The sequence below is a fragment of the Lates calcarifer genome, linkage group LG16_LG22 (genome assembly GCF_001640805.2).
Source record: "Lates calcarifer isolate ASB-BC8 linkage group LG16_LG22, TLL_Latcal_v3, whole genome shotgun sequence".
NCBI lineage: Eukaryota > Metazoa > Chordata > Actinopteri > Centropomidae > Lates > Lates calcarifer.
Window position 1 is genome coordinate 7,759,637 of NC_066848.1, and position 20,358 is coordinate 7,779,994.

At 41.0% G+C, this 20,358-nt stretch overlaps 1 protein-coding gene across 3 annotated transcripts in view; it reads left to right on the forward strand.

Moving 5' to 3' along the window:
• Positions 1–13,113: 13,113 nt before the first annotated feature.
• The window catches only part of LOC108888304 (Kv channel-interacting protein 2), a 93,211-nt gene continuing 85,966 nt past the window's right edge, over positions 13,114–20,358 (forward strand). For 2 of the 3 annotated variants that reach the window (XM_051076515.1, XM_018684257.2), the window contains exon 1: positions 18,371–18,699. In XM_051076515.1, the coding sequence (XP_050932472.1) occupies positions 18,627–18,699 (73 nt within the window). In that variant the 5' untranslated portion in view covers positions 18,371–18,626. Of the gene's footprint in view, positions 13,241–18,370; positions 18,700–20,358 lie in introns of those variants that run through there. The other variant, XM_051076516.1, reaches the window with a different exon arrangement.

A 20,358-nucleotide genomic window follows, 5' to 3' on the forward strand; every position in this document is an offset into this window, starting at 1 on the left:
AGGGATCAATAAAGTCTAGTCTAAGTCTAAGTCTAGCGTAACACATCAGAATCTTTGATTGAACTGTCAGTGGTCAATGTCATTGTGGGTAATGTAGGCACCATGTTTTGACAAAGAAGAAGGTGTGGAATTAACACTAACTGCTACAGTTGATCAGTATATTTGGAACATTGGCTAACACTGGCATTTAAGATAAGATAAGATAATCCTTTATTAGTCCCACAACAGGGAAGTTGAAATTTAGTGCAAAGCATGGCTATGTCTAAGTACAGTCTCATCTAGCCACTAGCCTCGCTGTAGAATCTGAAAATGTTATATAAGCACAACACTAAATCAGAGGAGTACTCTTTTAAGATAAATACATTCTATGGTAAGAGCAGCAGCAGCATTGCCATAAATGATAACAGCATGGCAGTACACAGAGAAATGTTGGTCTGGTTGTTGGATCACCTGGTTAATGCTGCAAATAGAATAAATATAAACACACTGCATCTGCTCAGTCAGTGATATTTTACACTGGTACAGTGATGTCTTGGTGATACAAATCAGGTGTCTTGCTGGCTTTGCTGTACCTTGTGTCCTTGTAAAAAGATTCCACCAAACAATCAGCAGGAGATGTGGAAGGAGCCACACTTAGCCCAGTTCCTTGTTAGGAAACACTGTCACCTGCCACAAGTGTACTTTTCAGCTTACAGATTTAGTTAAAGCTATAGTAGAGAAACAAAGAAATTGATAGTAACAGACAACCTCTTAAACTACAGCCAGCATGAGACAAGAGAATCCTCTTTATCTGTACAGATCTGGACTGGCAGAGCTCCAGCCTTGATAAACCACAGCCATCCTTCTCTCTGTATTTCACAGGCCAGTGACCAGCCACCACTTTCATCTGTGAAAACAGCTGCTATCTGTTCCCTCATTCCACACTTCCTCATCCACGACCCCATTCTCTCCGTATATAATACTCCCCTCTCCAAAGTGCGAGGTGTAGCTTCCCTCTCCAACAGCTCGTTTATCATGAGGAGGGGGATACCTCCTTTCTGCAGGCTTCCCAGGAGAGGAGGGGGGGAATGGAGAGAAGAAATGTTGATGGCTGGATGGTGGACTTCCAATTCAGGGTGGCTGCGGTTTAGCAATATAAGGAAGGCAGAGACTGATGAGGGGTTTGTATATCTTAGTAAGGGTGATGCATCTCACAGTATTTTGTAGAGGGAATACAAATCCAGAAATGCCAGATTTATGATTCTCCAAAGATACACATAAAGTTACTGTGGGTCCATGCAGAAAAAAAGTGTTATAGAAATCCACAGGAAGTAGACTGGAAACAAACAAAAGTGTCACATGATAGATAATATGTGTGTGTTTGTGAATTATTTGGATCCATTTGCATCATCATTACTTTTTTTTTTTTTTTTTGCTTGATTGTATTTTTAGTATTTGTTTATTTTGTTTTTTATTCTTTGCATGTATTTTTGTTTTGTATTCATTTTCCTTGCTTGTGTATTGGTTGGTGTATTGTACACGACCCTGTCTTCATAGCGCACTCTCACTTAATGACTTGATTGCCAACACCTGTGCCCCCCCCCAATTGATTTGACAGGCATTTTTCAAGTACCAATCACTGCAGGGCCCACAGTGGCTGCAGGCCTATGAGAAAGCTGGAGAGGCGGACTTTAGGTACTATATCGTTGAAGTCAGCAGCAGTTTTCACGAAGCATTATCTTAACACTATTAGTTTAAAGTTTCCCTGAGCGTTTTAAGTCCTTACATCTGATATGCTCGCTAGGAAATAGTTTACTCATTTTGCAGACATGGAGCAACATTAACATTTATTTGGAGCCATGTGTCTGACCTCCTCCTGAGAAATGTAAGTTTTGGTCTCTACATGCTATCAAGAAAAATATCTAGCTCTTTAACTTGATGCTTAATACTAAACGTCATTCAGTCTGTTGGGTGTTTGGTGCGGAACAGTTGTTGAACATTGGGTATGTTTGATGTATCAGATGTTTTTTATTTGTTTTTTAATTTTAATTATCTTTTTTGCTGATAGCTGCTGCTGGAAACATTGTTGCTGTGAGCAGTGACACTGAACAAAAGTTGCAAAAATAAATGAATAAAAATAAAAAATACAATTTTGCAGGCCATAGAACCAAAATAGAGGGCTAACAGAAGCTAGATTTATAAAGCTGTAACTGGTAGCTACTGCCCTGTTGATATAAAGAATGAACTCACCAATGTGTTGACATATAATAAAATATAGTGGAAATGCTAACCAATTCAAGGAGGAAATTAAGCATGTTTGGACTACAGTAAGTATTCATACTTACTCTAGCACAAATTATTTCTCTGTCAGATTTTACTTCTGACACCTGCTGTTGGACTAAATGCTTAACAGTTTTCAATAATTTGATACTAGCAGTCCATATGCAGATCAACCTCTTTGCTACTCTGTTTTTGGTCTTGCCTCCTCCTTGTCCATTTACGGTCTGAACCGTATGTCTCTCACCTTTTTTGTGTGTGGGAGCATTTTTCACAAAATTGAGCATAGATTGGAGAAATCCAGACTGAGTGCAAAAGGAATAATGTTCACCACAAACTGATGCCAACCTGTGTCTGAAATACATAGAAGGCGAATATTTCATCTCCCTCCCCTCTGCTGTTTAAGCTTGTCCTGTGTGAAATATTATCAGAAAGTCACCTCTTGCCTCTTCTGGTGTTCTCTCCTTGTCTTTTGTCTGTCATTCATTCATAACCTCAAATTCTGCCCCCTCATGCGTCCTGACATGCTCCTTTCCCTTTAGCTCCTGCTTTCCAATTTCCCTCTCAACCCTCCTGACTCCTGCTTTCTGTCACTATTCTCTTTCATTTGCTCATTCCTATTCTCCTTTCTCCCCTGCCTGTTCTTCTGTCTGTCAGCGTCAGACCCAGGGTCAGCACTAAAGGGAATGCTGTTCGGCTGTAGATGAAACTAACTCAATTATGAGGTCTTGCCTCTCTGTATTTGAAGCTCTGCCCTATCTGTATAATTCTTAAATGCCCTTTTATTTTGTGTCTTTCTTGTTTAATTTGTTTAGTCTTCCTCTTAATGCACTGTGATACAGGGAAAGGATCACATTTAAATGTTGTTTTAAAATTAAATTGTTTTGGAAATTAAAGTTTTGCCCCGCAGGAATTTGGAGTGATTCCAGAGCATGAATAAAGCTGCTTTAATGCACCAAACTAAGTTAAATGTGTCTCCATGGACGTTTAATTTAAGACTTCTGATTCTAGTAGTGTAGGAGAAATGGAATGAGCTTGAGTTCATTTGAAAGCCACACCTTATCTTCTGTAGTGGATGGTCACCTCAACATTTCCGTAAAAATAGCATTGTATTCCATTATTTTGCCGTCATTCACTGAAATATTTTCAGATAGCAGCCAGAATACTTATGAGCCAGCTGATTTACTGCAGCCAGGGGACTAAATATAAATTGCTGCAAAGCACTACTGCTGCACCATTAGCTGAGCTATGATTAAACACTACTCCTACCAGTCATTGTTTACACACATAGATTTATATCTCTTATTAGTATGAATAACTTTTGTTTAGTGAAAAAGTGAGACTTGCAAAACCCCAGTGACTTATTAGAAAAGAAATGTGAGAGAAACAAGAGAAAAATGTAAGGTTTTAGACATGCTTGAGGAATTATTGAATAGCCCCATCCCACCTCAACCCCATACACCTTTACGATGTTGGAATTTTAACGATTTTTATGAGTTTCTGAAGCCAGAAATCCAACAAGCATGCCCACTTCAGACAGGATTTGGCTAGGTGTGAACTTCTCTCAAGCTCTCTTCTTCATTCTTCATAGAACCACTTCTGTCACGTTTCCTGTGTACAGACAAGTGCAACACCATGATCACCTCGGAGCAGATAACGTCCGAAAGTGTGTGCCTTCAAGTGTGTGCCTTCAAGTGTGGCCATTTGGAACAGGTATGAACACTTGATGCACTAGACATGGTTAGAGGACACTTTGTTTGAACTAATTCATTTCAAGCACACCCCAGCCTGTTCATGTGAAAGAAGGGACTGGAAACCTAAAATATGGTAAATGTGTAAAGGTCATGTTTGTCTTTTCCTGAGGACCAGGAAAGTACCTTCTGTATTCCGGCGCAAAAACATAAGATATGGTAAGTCATGAGATCAGATTGGAGAATATTAACTGTTACTGCATACTACAACCATAAAGACTTTTTTCAAATAAATGTGACAGCTTAGATTATACAAAGATTTTCATTGTCTACGTAGTATATAGACTACCAATTGCACAAAACCCATATATAAGTAAAGTCCAGTCTATTAAAACAAAATTTACTTTGAAAATGCAAAAGTTTTTAAGTTTCTGACTATTAATCTTGATAATATATTGAAATGTAATCTTCTAAACAACATAGCACAGAATTATTGTACTTATACAAGTAAATTAAAGTCTTGTTCTTTAGTGTAATTTGTAATCTTTTCCCGGTTAAGCCCTGACTTAATCTTGTGTCTGTTCAACCCGCACATACTTCAGCCACAGTCATGGCTCTGTTCCACTGCTGCGCACTGTTTGAGTTTGACCTTCAGCTTCACTGCAAGCAGGGAAGTAGCTGTGCCCTGCCCTCAGTCACAGAGGGGGGATTAATCTACACACCTTCATGACTGATGTCACACTAGATTAAAGAATTTCATCCGCTGCATCCTTTCCTCCCCTTATCCCTTCTTTTTCTGTTACTGAGGTAGAGGGTGAGGAACTTCAGTCACCCTGGGATTAGAGGGGCAGTCTTCATTATGTAATGCGTGCACCTGCGTGTGTGCGAGTACGTGTGTGAATATTCGTGAGTGCATGTGTGTATCTGTCTTACACAGGTCTTTGGACGTTAAGTGTCTGTTAGCTAAATACTGTACTGTATATACTGTATGTGTCTGAATGTGTGCGCAGGTGTGCCCTAGCAAATCTAATCCTCCAGAGAAAACTCTATGAAGGTCTGATTTATTTGTGGAGTAGATTCATCTTCTGGATGGCACATCTGCTTCTCTGCCTAGGGCACTGGGCACACTCTAGATTTGTTGGCCCTGTGCTTTGCAAACACAATGAGTATGCAAGTTCAGTGCCTAACAGCAATTGCAGGTTTATTGATACACAGCAACCTGGCTTGCCTCAAACCTTTCCAGTGTGGGTGAGCCTGAACCTGACTCATCAATATTTACTAAATATAGAACCAGCAATCCATAATCTAGCAAATACTGAACATAAACTGAGGCTTTAAACCCTCAGGATCTTCTGAGTATTAGTAAATAATTTCAGAGTGGAAAGTCGCTGTTTCCTCTTGCCTGATATTTCAGTTACACAACAGACATGTCTCCAATTTACAACCGATGATGATTGTCTTGTGAGTGTGTGGGAATGCCTGCGTGTATGTGTCACTCTGAGTGCTGTTGCTTGTTTGCGTGGGGGATCTTTTCTGACACATTTCTCGTGCTGTCAAAGCATATTGTGTGTGAGTGATTACCTGTCATCGCAAGCCTTGAGCCCTGCTTACTCCCCAGTCACACCATTGCTGTTGCTTTTCCATTGTTCTCCCCCTCCGTCTTTCTTTGTAACCCCTGCCTGCCCTCTTTCTCTCCTTTTTGTTCTCTCTCTCTTGTTCTCATTTTCTCCTTTTGCTATGAATCTGTGTATTCTGCCAGAAAGGTGATATCAAGGTCTGGAGGTTGGCGGTTCCTTTGATCTGTTTATTTTATTTATTTTTTTCATTTTTATTTTACCCAAAGGCATTGAGCCATGAAACTACCAATGTAGGTCTTCATGAAATTCCTGCCAGGCCTGACTGCAGCTTTCATTTGTAAAAATTGAAGACATGTAACAACCGGGTCCAGAGGTTGTCGCTGATGACAGGTCCACTGGCAGTCTCCCTTCACATGGGCTGTGCATATTACTGCCTGAAAACCAGCCCAGTGGTGTTTTTGTGTTTGTTTGGGGCATCAGGGGCAGACTGTGCACAGTGTGGGACAATGGCACTTTGTTCCATTGCCTTTTGAATTGTTCATTTTTATTTTCTTCTTCTATATTTTCCTCTTGATTTAGTCTGTTTCTTGGTTTTCTGTATTGTCCCCTGACTAGCTGATAATGTGGGGTAGGTGTATATAGTGCACTGAATTTGATTCATGTTTTAGATAGTTTTCAATAAAGTGTTTTTTTTTTTTTTTTAAATGTACCTATTTCCCACTTCTCCTTGACTGTATATTTTTCTTGGACAATGCTGTGCAAGTCTACTGCCTATGTTGTATCTGCATTATGAGAACAAGCTGCCTCTGCTTTGCCTCTCCAATCAGACACAGATATCTGCAGCTAATGGGAGGCAGCGCAGCAGCATTGGTGTATTGATTATGAGGACCGCCTCTTGCCACAACACTGTTCCTACAAATCCCTTTTTAATGGCTGCTTTGACTAATAATAAGTCTGAATCTCATTACTGTGTGTATGTGCATGTGTGTCTGCCTGTACTTTCTAAAGTACAATATCATTATCATGGTAGTCAGAATGGGAATGTTCATTTACCTTTTGGCAAGAACAAAACAGTCAGTCTGCCTGTGTGTCTGTAAATGCTTTCAAGGGTTTGACCGTACCATCTGTCAGGTCAACCTCATGCCAGGTGGTAAGAGAGCTGTCTTTAACAATTGACTGTGTGGGTCTGAATTTGTGACTGACGCCGCCTCTGATGCTCTGTGACATCTTATTGTCTGCTGGGTAAAAAACTGTCCCCATCTGTTAGTAAGGCTCAGGTCAGTGATTTGCTTAATGCAAAGTTAAGGCCCAGTCTAAGAACATGCTGATGATGTGGGGGAGCCTGTGCTTCATTAAAGACCTAACTTTGGCCAATTTCATGCAGCTAGAAAAGACTTGCAGTTCTGGACCAGCAGTTCTACTTAACCTACAGGCAGGAATGTGGGCCTTTTTCACTGAAGACATTTTAACCTGTAACAGTGGGAAAAGCACAGCCTTAATTATTAAAATCAGCGATGGTTGAATTACATTTAGCTTCAATTTCAGGGTCCTGGTATTGTGCATGCTGGCTCACTGTCACATTATCATGACTTATGGGGACACTTGGATGTAGACAACAATGCTATCATATATCCTGCACAACACCATCTACTGCATGTTGATGATGCTAAAGGGGTATCTCTGGCACGCTAAAAAAGTAACCTGTGGTTAAAAAGTGATGCCAAGGGTTCAACACCAAGCGTCCATATGTTGGGAGTGTTAATGTAGATGAGATGATGTGTGACATCTTCTTTACAGGCAAAGCGATACAAGTGTTAAAACTGCAGCAGTTTTTTTTTTTTTTTTTTTTTTTTTTTAAACCTGTTGCATGTAGGTGGGAACATAAACAGATTTTTATTACTTTATTATCCTAAAAGTGACAAGTAGAACTAATATTGACAATGACAGAACTTTCCTTTGACTGTTTCATATATCCACAGCCAGGAATCAGCAACAGCATATCTGGTATATATCACAGGTATCTTCATATTTTCCTTTTGTACAGACTGTATATCCCTTGACACATTCCTACTTTTGATGCTGGCTTTTCTGTGCTTTACATTGTTGCACTTGAGTAGAATAATATTGATCTTGTCCTCCTTTGTTTTGATTGACTGTACACAGTGAGGGTCACCATACGGTATACCACACCATACTATCTGTGCTCTTCAATCTGTGTGGCCATGTGGCACTAAGCTGGTGGTTAGGTGACAGAGATGGGGTGAGCTCCAGTGAAGTATCTCTGTTTGATGATAACTCTGCCCTGTGGGAGGAAGCAGCAGGATGCCTGAGACAGCTTGGCTCTGGCACTGCTCCCTCTCAACAGGTACAGGGGAGTGAGTTGAATGCTGATTATCTAGTGGGATTCTGTGTGAACCTAGAAATGACAAAAACAAATATGTGGCATAAATGAAATCCTTAGGGAATTTGCTCAACCAAATAAAGGTCACATTATTAAAATATTGATCTAGACTTTTTGTTTTAAAAAAATCCATAGATATCAGCTCTTTGGAATATAATGGAACCACTCCATCAGCAAAGGATTTGTGAGTGCCGGTGGGATGTGAAAAATGTCTCCTCTCCTTTGCCAATTGTATCCTGCACATCCCATGTGCATCCTTTAATGCTAGGTCATAATAAGCCAGGACACATGCACACACACACACACTGCCAGCCGGCATTTAAGGACAGATGGAAGCCTTAGGGGCAGAAGTTTGCTTGCATTCAGACAATAGATGGGGAATCTCATTCCCTTGTGTTGATCAGGGACATGACTCGCATAAATTTAAAGTGATGGCACTTCACTAGTTTATAATAGTATCGACCACACAGAGTAAATGCCAGCCTTAAGTGGGACGACACACAGAGATGGAGGCTTTATGGACGGCAAAGCGCATTGATTACAGTGCACACTCGTGTCTGAATCAATAGACCACTGAGAAGTTTGGAGCTGTGTGGTTTACAAAGAATAATTGATATATGAGATACACACTCAAATTGGAAAGCTTATACACAAATGAATGCCTCTATGTAGTGGGTGTCAGGAAAGATATGGTTTTGTTTAAATCCTAAATAGGTTTGGACAGTTGGAAAGCAGCGTGGTTGTCTCTCTCATGACCATCATGTCTTCATCAAGCCCAGGTTTGTGGTTACACCTCAGGGCAATGTAAACAGTGGCAACACATCCTCGTCTTTTACACTAAACTAAGCAGACAGCTTCCCTCAGACTTGCATTATTCAGTATGTGTTATCCATCACAGTTAATACTCTATGGACAGTTTCCTATGCCACATCTGATGATTTAATACCCTGAAGGGCTGCATGTTTGTCAGTGTGCATGACTGTGCTTGCCTTTACTGTATTTATACAGTGCAGAAGGTTATCACTGTGCTACATATGCACTGCATTAGAAGACCAGTGGTCAGTGGTGTGCTTCAGTGACTGACATAATGAGAAACGGTGGTTGGTAGTTTATCCATATCTTAGGTGCTGCTTCATGCACGGCTGCTCCTGTGGGTGGAGGTAAAGCTTAGGTAACCTCATACAATAGGCTGTGAAAAATGAAACGCAGTATGCATGCTAGATTGCGGCCAAGTGCATGGCCCTGTCTGTCCAGCAAACAACGTCTTGTGCTCACAAGGTGTATGTTGGTGTCTTCAGTCAGGCACTAAACCTATTCCTGATGAGTGTGTCCTTGCTAGTCAGTCTAACCCAATGATTATCTCTCCTCATCCTTGTTTCAGAGTTTACCAGCTCTTGATTCCTTATGTCCTTTTTATTATCAAAGAATTTAAAAAAAACTTCCCCTTGTTATAAATTAGTAAACTATATTGGGGTTGCAATTAAAGGTTGTTTTCATTATTGATCACTCTGATTAGTTTTTCAATTAATCTTTTACTCTGTGAAATGTCAACACATAGCATTATAGTGTCAAATGCTAAAGTCCAAAACCCAAAGACATTCTTTGTAAATATAATAAGACATACAGAGGCAGTAAAGCTTTATATTTGAGATGTTGGGACTACAAATATTTGCCATTTTAAACAACTACAAAACAATTAGCAGATTATCAAGATAGGTGCAGATTAAGTTTCTGTTGACCAACTCATCAGTTGAATGTGACCATAGGCCACTCATCCTTAACCACAGCATGACACGCTTACAACACCCATGTGCATATAGATAAGCGTAGCTGATTTCTTGTGTTCTTATCCATCTTCCCATGTGGTGCCATATTTAAAAAGATTCCATTTCTCTTTCTATCATCAAATTGCACCCTGACCTATGTCTGACCTTTTTATCTACAATTCTTTCCCCTGTTTGAAGCAGTGTGTGTATGCATGTGTGTGTCTTGTCTCATCAGTGCTTATCTGCTATCACATCTCAGCTTGAACCAAGGAGACCTCTGTGTGTGTGTATATGTATATGAACGAATGTTCCCTTAACTCCTCTCTCACTCCAAGGCCCATTCACCTTCTCTTGTCTGATTGTGCATTGTTTTGGTTCAGGTTTAAGCCACATCTCTATACAGTAAATCATAGCAATATCAACACATTACTTCAAGTATTCAAAATAATTTTGTAGGGGCTTGGTCCCACTGAGAGGGAAAGCTGTTGCCAAGATTAGCGGTAAAAGCTCTTCCTGACAACGATGTGTGGCAAATAAAGCAGAGGCTAATCCTCCCTCCATAGCTGTTGGCTAGATGGCCATTTATGGGTGGTTTGGCTGTTGTGTTCTGTTTCCATCTCCTCTGTTAATCCGCAGGCAGCTGAAGTGGTTGATGAGACGCTTCAGCACTTCTCAGTATATACACAAACAAACCAGCACATTCACTGGCACCCGAGCTCAGCCTGAGCATAACGCACCCTGCGTTGAAAAGCTTTTGTATTTTTTGTCTTTGTGTGTGTTTATATATGTGTGTACTGTATGTGTGTGTGTGTGTGTGTGTGTGTGTGTGTGTGTGTGTGTATTTGTGTGTGCGTGCATTGTGTACAAAGAAGTAATATCCTCCACTATGAGTCACAGGGTGGAAATTAAAGCTTGGGATGATCCCTTCCTCAATAAGCAAACACTTCATTTTGACAGATCATTAACTAGACATTATCTTTCATTAGGCGCCTCTGCATTACTTATTCAACACCCATAGGACACACATGCGCATTAACAAATGGAGGCAAACACACAGATAACCTCTTCCACACACACACACACGCACACACACACACACGCACGCGCGCGCAGAGCTTAAGCATGGACTGTTTTGATACAGTGCATTTGAAACACTGCACTCATCTATGTCACTGGATTTGACTCTTACGGGAAAAATATTCTGTCCGTTGAGAAGTCTTCTTGTAGCTTGCTGTGGTTAGACTTATCTAATATATTATACACTCAAATCTAATTTCTGTCGCTCCCATTCATCTCATTCATTCCCCACTGGTATCATAGCACACTGATCACACAGCCACTTTACAGATGGTCAGAGTAATTAGATTGACGATGAGTTTTACAAGAGAGAAGAGCAGGCGGTGTTGTAAAGAGCATCCTGATAAAAAGAGCGACGCTCTTAAGAGCATCATGAGAGAGGAAATCATTGTATCGTGCAGTGGTAATTCAGATGCTTGCTGCTCCTGCCTCTCACAGTGGAGACAAGTAGAGAGGGACTGAGCTTAAAATGCCAGCAATGTGAGCCTCCCCCTCCTCCACAATAGTATCAGTGATACAACTTTTGTTGCAGCATGAAAACAACCCTCTGGCGACCATTAATGGGACAACACATTTCTGGGTAGGGGCTGGGGCAGTTTCCGGCCCGCCAGACTCCATCCATCTGTCTGCTCGGTACATCGGCACTTTTCCTGTTTGCTCTCTCCATCATATCCTGCATCTACCCACCAGTCTCTGCTCTCCATCCATCTCCCTTAGCGGCTTTTTTCCCCCCTACTCGTGCCTATAAAACCCATGCGCCTGCTCTGGCCAAGCACACCCCGGCGATCTATCAGAGGGTGATTTTATGGGCTTTTTTCCCCCCTACTGATGGCTATTTAGCTGTCCTCACCCTACTCAGGACAATTCATTATTGTAAGTGTTTGTCCAACACATTAGACTGTTTGCTCTGATGGTACATCAACGGAAAATGAGGAAGGTTTATGGAAAGTTATGACAATTCATTGCACTGACAGATCAATGGCACGTCAGGGAAATAAGAGGTGATAATGAGATTGCTGTGAAAGAATATTGAATAGAATAGAATTCTAGAATAGAATTTACCTTCTAACCAATGAAATCATGGAAAAAGGTCTCCAGCCTTTAATTCCACGTCTGTCTCTTTCTTTCTTGTCTCTCTATTGTTGGCTATATTGGCTTTCATGGGCACGTGGGGGACTTAACTGGATTCTGTGCGCTTCATTGCTGTCGCTGCTTCAATACACAAGCTCAGCTTGTGTTGCCCTGATGGAAGGGCACATACACACACCAGCACTGCCAGAGGAACACAAGAGGCTATGTTACCTCAAACATGATGCCCATTGAGCAGCTATGAAAAATCACTTTGAAAATTGACTGTTACACCCCACTGGGAAACATTCGGTAGGTGATTATAAAGTGAGATGTAGATGTTTCCAATCTTCTATATTAGCTTTAAGTTTCAATGGCGTTCTCATCTGGGATGACTGAACTGGGAACAATACAATCAGGTGTCCTATAAGCAAATCAATTTGAAGTTTGTAGCGTAAACAACAGCCTCTTGGTTCACTAAACATCACTTTTCATTTCTCTGGGGTAGTGCAGGAGGTGTATAATACATGTGTGAAAGCACACATGTATACATGTTTTCACACAATGCGACTCTTAAATAGATCAATAGAGGTAAAAGTACTTGGTGTTCATTCCCTGTATAGACACATATACTGGGCATCTTTTGCCCTCATTAGAGAAATAGAGACATAGGGAATCACATGCAACAAAGGTCTGGGGATGTTTGGCTTCATGGTCAGCATCCAAACTCCAAAACACATCTGCAAAACATTCAGTGACAATACATTTAATCTATTTTCCCTACAGTATGTGCTGGACATAAGACTCAAAGCTTGGTCCCAAGTGTTAAAGTACTGAGCTCAGTAGAAGAATGTGGACTGGAAAAATGCTGCCAGTAAATATAATCCAGCCAGCAATTAAGTTTCCTTCATAATGTATTGAAAAAACATTCAGCCGATTTTATAAATGAAATGTTTAGGAGACAGAGTGGCAACGTAAGATGAAGAGGCAATAGCATGACAACAGCATGGCAACAGTCAGTTTTATGTTCTTTATCTTCTATAAACTTACCACTGGAATGTAGACTGAGACTTTTAAAATGACAGCCCACTAACTCGACTCTGAGTCCTTCACCATTAGACTGTATTTGAATGAGGAATGTGGCATATAGCAGATGGATGATTTGTGTAAACACCAATTGTCTGTTGATTAACCATCATAGAGGGCACCTCCACATAATATGCTCCAGTTTAAATGTGAGTGGGTGTGTGAGTCTGTTTGTCTACCTTTCCACAGAAATGACTTCACTGTCTGGAGGGAGAGGACATGTCTGGGACAGACTCCACAAGGACAAGCAGCAGGAGTACAGAAGATGGCAAAAAAAGGGCCAAAAAGAAGAGGAAATGAAAATGAAGAGTGAAGCAAGTGAGTCTGAGAGAGAAAGCATGCACTTTACACTCATGAGTAATTCATACAGGTTTCTATTCTGCCTGGTTTTCTTTCCTCCAGGCCAGTAAACATAAAGAGATGCAACATTATTCAGCTACTCTCTATAGTGTACCAGACCTAAAACACAAGCTATATACATTATTATATTTCCTATCCAGATGACAGGCAAGTTATGGCATGACTGTGTGTGTGAGTGTGTGTTTGTGCAACTGTCTCAGAGGTTGTCATCCCTCAGGCAAAAGGTGACGTCGGTGGCAGCAGTCCAGCTGACATCTGTCAAAAGCTATCACAGGTTTTAAATGCTCGCTGAGACAGCAAACGTACCTGGGGGTCAGGGGTTACGTTATCCTCCTATTTCCTGAGACAGCATCAGGGAACAAAATAAAAACAATTACAGTCAAGTGTGATTGCAGGGAGGGAAAAAATTGACGCATGTGGCAAGTGATTTTGTCCATGTTTATTGAAGGTCACACACTTGTCCTCTCTCAAATGGCGTCACTGTGTATATCTGGCTTAGAGGAGTGCATGCGAAGGTTTCAGCAAGATGGGGATACAGAGACAACAAAAGAGAATCAGAGTACAGTGGGGACAAGCAGAGCAGGAAAACGCAGTCAGTTTGAATTAGGGTTACCGCAGGCTCGATGAAAACAGAATTAACTGATCGTAGTAAGTTAAGATGGGAATAAACAACTAAAAGAAAGGGAAGGATGGGGACACACCAGCAAAACCATAAGTCCTTTAAAGTTCAGATGATAGTATGTGGTTTGAAGCCATACTGCAGCCGTGGTTATTAGAACTGTATATAAGAAAGTGAAGTTTATGGATCTAAATGAGTACTCCCTGCAGATAAAACTGGGTTCAGTTTTGAAGGTTTAATTGTCAAATGGAGGCATGCTGTACATCATCATCAAAAATTACAGTGTATAGTTTCATCAAATGTGAGTTTGGTACCAAAACTAAAATTAATCTGCCCAGAAGGAAATGGTCTCTTTATGCAGTCCTACAAGGGACCAGCCATTTCAAAAGCATGACAGAGCAAGAGCCCCTGTTACCCTTTTGGGATTTGTTTTACTTCTCTCATATATAAGATGGAAAGAAGGCAGCAGTAGGGACTATAAGAGCTGATGCATAGTTTTAGTTAATTAACCTTAAAAAACTAGAACACTATACACATTATGAGCATGTTCAAAAGACACTGAAAAAATTAATATAAATTGAGAAGTGCATTAGTCATTCATTGTTTTGTTTTTGTGACTGTATATGGGTGCTAATGGTAACAGTCTAATGGTGAACGACTCAGAGTGTGTGTAGGTCTTTGTTTTTGTGTGAGTCTAAGTTTCACTGGACATCATCAATCAGTCACTCTGCTAGTATTGGCTGTGTGACTGAGGCCAAGCTGACAGCTCTGTGCTGGAGGTCGCTGGCTGCGGTGAATAATGAAAGGAAGTGTCATTTAGACGTTTGAAGTGCTTTTTAATACTGCTTAACAAGGAGGGGTTTTCTTTCTACTTTGGGATTGTCGAGGCTTTGAAATACCGTCGGTGACAGCTACTTCTAAGTTAATCCTTCTTACTCCATCTTTTCTGCTGAGGTGCAGAATTGTTCTGGCTGGTATCTTTACGTGTCTCTCCCCCATGATCCAAAAGAAAATGCAAATATTGAACTTTGTGTTTGAGGAAAAATGTAAAGCTTTACGTAGAAAATTTCTGCATCGTCTTGCACTTACGGTGCAGTATGTGACTTACTGATTTGATTCTGGCTGGCATCACTGTAGCTATGATTTGAACACACACACACTCACTCACTCCTTGGTTTGGGTATTCCAGAGTTTTGTGCTATTAATATTCACGGTGCAGTTTTCCAAGGACAGGGGACTAACCTTGGGGTTGCAGTGGGAGCCAGAGGGTACATCTGAGTACTTTCTTCTCAGTTCATGTCCTCAAGTGCTTTTGCACATTTGAGTTGTTATCAATTACTTGCAGACACCAACAACATAACCTGCATGTCCGAGTATCTTTTTGAGCTTTTGAGTAGGTGTGAATAATCCAGTTACAAGGTCGTGGAGGTTTATGGGTAGACTAGGATTAAAAAGCTAATTCGGGCTTGGCGGGGTTGAATTTTGCAAGTTGCAATGTGCAGCTACACTCACATGCACACTGACAAGGGGTTGAGTGTCAGTGTGGGTACATATCCCAGTGAGGATTTGCGATGACTTATTGCTAAATAGGATCATAGATTAAAATCACTGAAAATACAGAGATGTTATGCGAGTTCAGAAATCTGTCACAAAATCTCACTATTAGTCAACAGTAGTCTCTATATCAGTTGATTGAGTAGGTGAACTGTAGGAAATGATCTTTAATCAGAGACATTAAAAGACTCTTCTCTTGTCCTTAATCTTCTCTGGTGTTAAAAATATGGATACAAACAATACCTCATGAGCAAAACAGCAGACCTCACTACCCAGCTGGCATCATGCCCAGTATCTGCTATTCTGTTCTAGGATACAACAAGGTTGTCTCTGGGTCACTGCACAACTGCGACGTGTGCCTGTCCATATCTAGGTTTGTCTAGAAGTCCCAACCCCTCCTCTAGCCCCTGTGGTTGCAGACAGCTCCCTCATCAGTGACTTGTAGATTCTCTTTATTTTGGCTCTGAATCACTAAATCCCCTCTAACTCACCATGAATCGATCTCCACACCTCCCCTACCCCTCATTCTTGCACACTCCTCCTCACCTTCATTTAGAATCCACCTCCCCTTGTCTCCTTTCATTTACCACACACAGAAATCCAATCGCTATCCAATCGTCCGTATCTGTGAAATATTTTGTTGGTATTAAATGACAGAAAAAGCAGGCCTTGTGATTATTGTGGGCCTCCCTCTGTTTACTGGCAGCATGCAGGGTTCAAATGAGGCTTAGCAGGGGGAACATCTAACTCCTTATGACCTTAACCCACCTTTCTTTTTCACCTCTTTCAGTCATTATTTAAACTCTTAACTGTGAACGCTCATAGATAAAGCAACCATGTAGGCATCTATATGGTAATGAGACTAGAAGCTAGGGCATTGTATATCAGGGTGTTTGTCCACTTACTGCTCCTAAAGTTTCATCCATAAACAAAGCTCAGACAGGCCACATTAAGGCTTCTTATTGTTGTGTGATGGGCTAAAAAAACAAATAGCAATAATCAGAGATCTGACCAAACAGAATTGGCCTAATGTACCAAGGCCAAACTCATTTGTGTGTGCTCCCAGTGTGTCATTAATGCTTGCAAACACAGCAATTTTCACCCAGGAGGAAGCTTAGTGAGTCAAACCCACATGTCTTTTGGTCTGCCAGCATGAAAGGCAAACACACAAGAACAAATAAGTTCAAAATGTGGAGTATAATAACAGAATGGCCAGTTTAATCGAAGGAGTGACTTTAAAGCAATACTCCATTTTTGTCCCTCAGACAACAGCAGCTGCAGCCAGCTTCAATTCATATCAGTTACTAGTGACAAAAATATAAACTACTAACCACATTTGTAAAGCATAGTGCAAAATCAATGTTTGGAACATACTAGGTTTAATGGAGAGAGTGGATTACGCATCAGGACTTATCTGATTCAGATTTTGATCTTTTTATTCCATCTTGAAAATGAGCATTAAATCTACAGTATATTTGAAATGAACTAGTTTGTACAATGTGCCATCCAAACACCTCTCAAATGGTGTTTTAAGTAGTTTAAATGGAAACGAAACAAATGGGGATAAGGGCACATGCTTTTGGACAGTCTCAACATTAATAGTGTTTAGGCTTCTGGAGCAGTTGAACGATCCCACAAGCACTTAACTGAAAGCCCTTAGAGTTTCACAGCTGACTTATGTTCTCTGTGACAGACAAAACTCTCAGCGTTCTCTAACTTTCAGCAGCAGTCTTTCATGGCATATTTAATATTTGATAGATTCTGGTCGGGTATCACTGTGATGTGACTCTCATGTAAAATAAAATCAACTATGATTATAACATGTTATCTTGTGCAGAACCCAAACATTCATCAACAACATTGTCCTCAAGAATCAATTTACATAACTGCCACTGCACTGTATATAATCACATGGTAACAGCCATGAGCATTTGCATGTATAGGCATTGCGGGACTGTAACATAGAGAAATGTATGCTTGAGTGCTAGATATGACACTGATATGGCAGTTCCATCTGAGGTCAAGCAACCTCTCAGTGATGTGTGTCTGAGTCACATGCCATTCGATTCCTGAAACGAAGGATGGATGACCGGGCAGAGTAGTGAATGAGGAGGGAATCGAGCACCCAGTGCACTACAGTTCCTACCCTTCCTTCAGCTGAGGGCAAAGGGCATGAACATTTAAATGAAAGAATAACTTCACCACATACTGACAGACTGACAAATAGTACAACTGCTCATGCCTGAAATAAATGAATGAACGGATGCACAGAAGGTTGGAGAGCATTATTGATGCAAACTCTGATGTAATGTAGAAAAATATGGCATCAAAGACAGATTGCTTGACAGATTGTGACCAAATGTCATAGTATAGTAAGCAAGCATGAGTTAGGCGAAGGGAGGTGAAGACACTGAGAGGGAGAGAGGGAAGAAAAGGGATGGATACAAGGCTTCTCAGAGCTAGTGAGTATTTATAGATCAGATATAGTCAGAACCTCTGCCTGGCAGCAGCAGTGTGCTCCTTGTTGCTCCTGCTGATGTCTCTGTACACATCTGACACTGCTCTGACTCAGTGGAGAACATTAGGAGAGGATGTGATGGTGATATTAATGGTAAAGAGGCAGGCAGACGACCAGTTCATTGAGTGAGATACTGCATGAATGAAAGTAAGATATTACTTTAGGCCACTGGGGGAAAATGCTGAGAAACTCACTACTGTCATATTCATATTTTGGCCATGCATATGTTTGTTATAATCCCCAGAGAAACGATCCAAACCTCAGCAGTGTAGTTAAAATATTTGGATTATTTCTGTAGCTGATTCTCCTCCGTCTCTCTCAGTCTCTCTCAGTCTTTGTGTGTATGTGTGCTTAAGTGTGTGTGTGCGCGCGTGCCACCCCAAGTGAGAGTGCCGACCAGAAGCGCGCTTGGTTCACTCAGCTCCTGGATGCCGAGAGCGCACACAGAAAGAAACAGACACGGGAAAACAACGACTTAGATGGCTCTCCTTTGTTATTCACGGCAAATCAAATATGACATGTTAACGGTAATATACTTGTAGCATTCCTCCCGTGACAGCGAACAAAACAAAACCACTGTTATTTTCACAACCAAGAATCGCAACATATCAGCTGTTTCACACAGTTCCACATTCCGGCGCACAGGGGGGAAAATGAAGGCGAAAAACCGCGACCAAAGCCTGTCGGACTCCAGAGAGCTGGACGGATCCTATGACCAGCTAACGGGTGAGTGAACTGACGTCTCAAATACTGAATGTTGTATGACTGCCTGCAGGAAAAAAGATTTAATATGCAAAGCTGATAATCTGGAAAGAGCCTGGTCCACCTAACTTCAGGTGGCTTTGAAATGTTCACGACCTGTTCGCCATTCATCTCATCCTCTTACGAAAAAGAACTAAATATTTTGTAATGCTTTATATATATATATATATATATATATATATATATATATATATATATAGATAGATAGATAATGACTGTTTATTTGTAGTGCGCCACTGCAAGTTTATATGTAAGTTTATATCATCTTTGTCGTAGTTTAATTTTCAGCTTCCATGGTAACACCATTTTTCAGTTTTATTCCTGTAAATGTTGTTACCGCCACTAAAGTAGTGGAACGTATATAGTTCTTTTTTCTAAAGGAATAAAAGAGAGAGGGGCGACGAGTTGAACAGCAATATTTGAATAGAAAGAGCACACATATTGAATCTTTTAATGTCAGTGTTGCATGTCAATGTGGTTGCGTAAGTGGTGCGTAATGTTAGTCATTGATGTTTGGTTTCGGTCTACAAATTTAAGGCAACTGTTTGGTTTTTTGCCGGCCTGGCTCAGTTATGGGAGACCACCTTATCGTCGCTGTCCTGACTGTTGAGAAAAGCGCTTCGGGGGCAGAGAACACCTGTCTGACCGGTATCTGATGATGAAATTGTGGCGCTTGAGCAGATTCCTCTGCATTTTGTGTGTTACCACTTTAGACAGAAATCTCCCATATCGCCGTGAGTTTTATCTGCCGGAGCATGTGTCTGTGGTTTTAAAAAGGGCTGATGTTCTCTGCGAGCGCAGCAGACATCTGAGCCACACTCAATGCCATGTGGATTTTCAAGCGGGGCAAATTTGTGCCTAATTCCGTTTGCGTGTGTCTGTGTAAAAAAACAAAAACCAAAAACAAACTTTATCCTGTTTTGTGCTATAAGCGAGTGTAATTGGGTTGAGTGAGCTGATGACATTGCCTCCACTATATCAGTACAAGTGACTAGACGCACATCAATTTTATATCAATTTAATGAACCTGTTCATTGTGTGGCAGGAAGCATACCTGCACGTACCTGTGGTCTGTATCTGCTCCTTGTGAGCTGAGCACTCTTGAGGTGTTTTCCTGTCATCAGATCCTTCCATTGTCATATTATAGCTCACAGCTCTCCCCACCTAATCACCGTTTGCCTCTTATGTTCCAGCTGCCTAAATAAAATGCTTGCGTTTATGCCTGAACTCATCTCAGGCCTGCAGAGGGAAGTTGTGTCTGGCCAGACAGCTGTGAGCCTCGGGCTCGACAGGGACACTAGAATCTCATTTGCACTAGTCCACTCAATAAGCAGGGCTTTGCCACACATTTAATGCAGCCTAAATTATGAAATGATTGCAAGGACTGCTGATGTTAGTGTGAGTGCAACAGACATGCAGTATGTGCTGAATTTATCTGTGAATATTTTTGTGTGTATCAAAGCGTGTGTGTGTATGTGTGGGTGAGTTAAGGAGCAGCAAAGCAGCAGTTTCACTTTTTCCACAGTCCACTGCCAAAAGTTTAAAAAGAAAAATCGAGGGATATGTTCTGCTGAATTCAAAAACATCCATCACCAACATATTGGTATTGTAAGTCATGTCAAC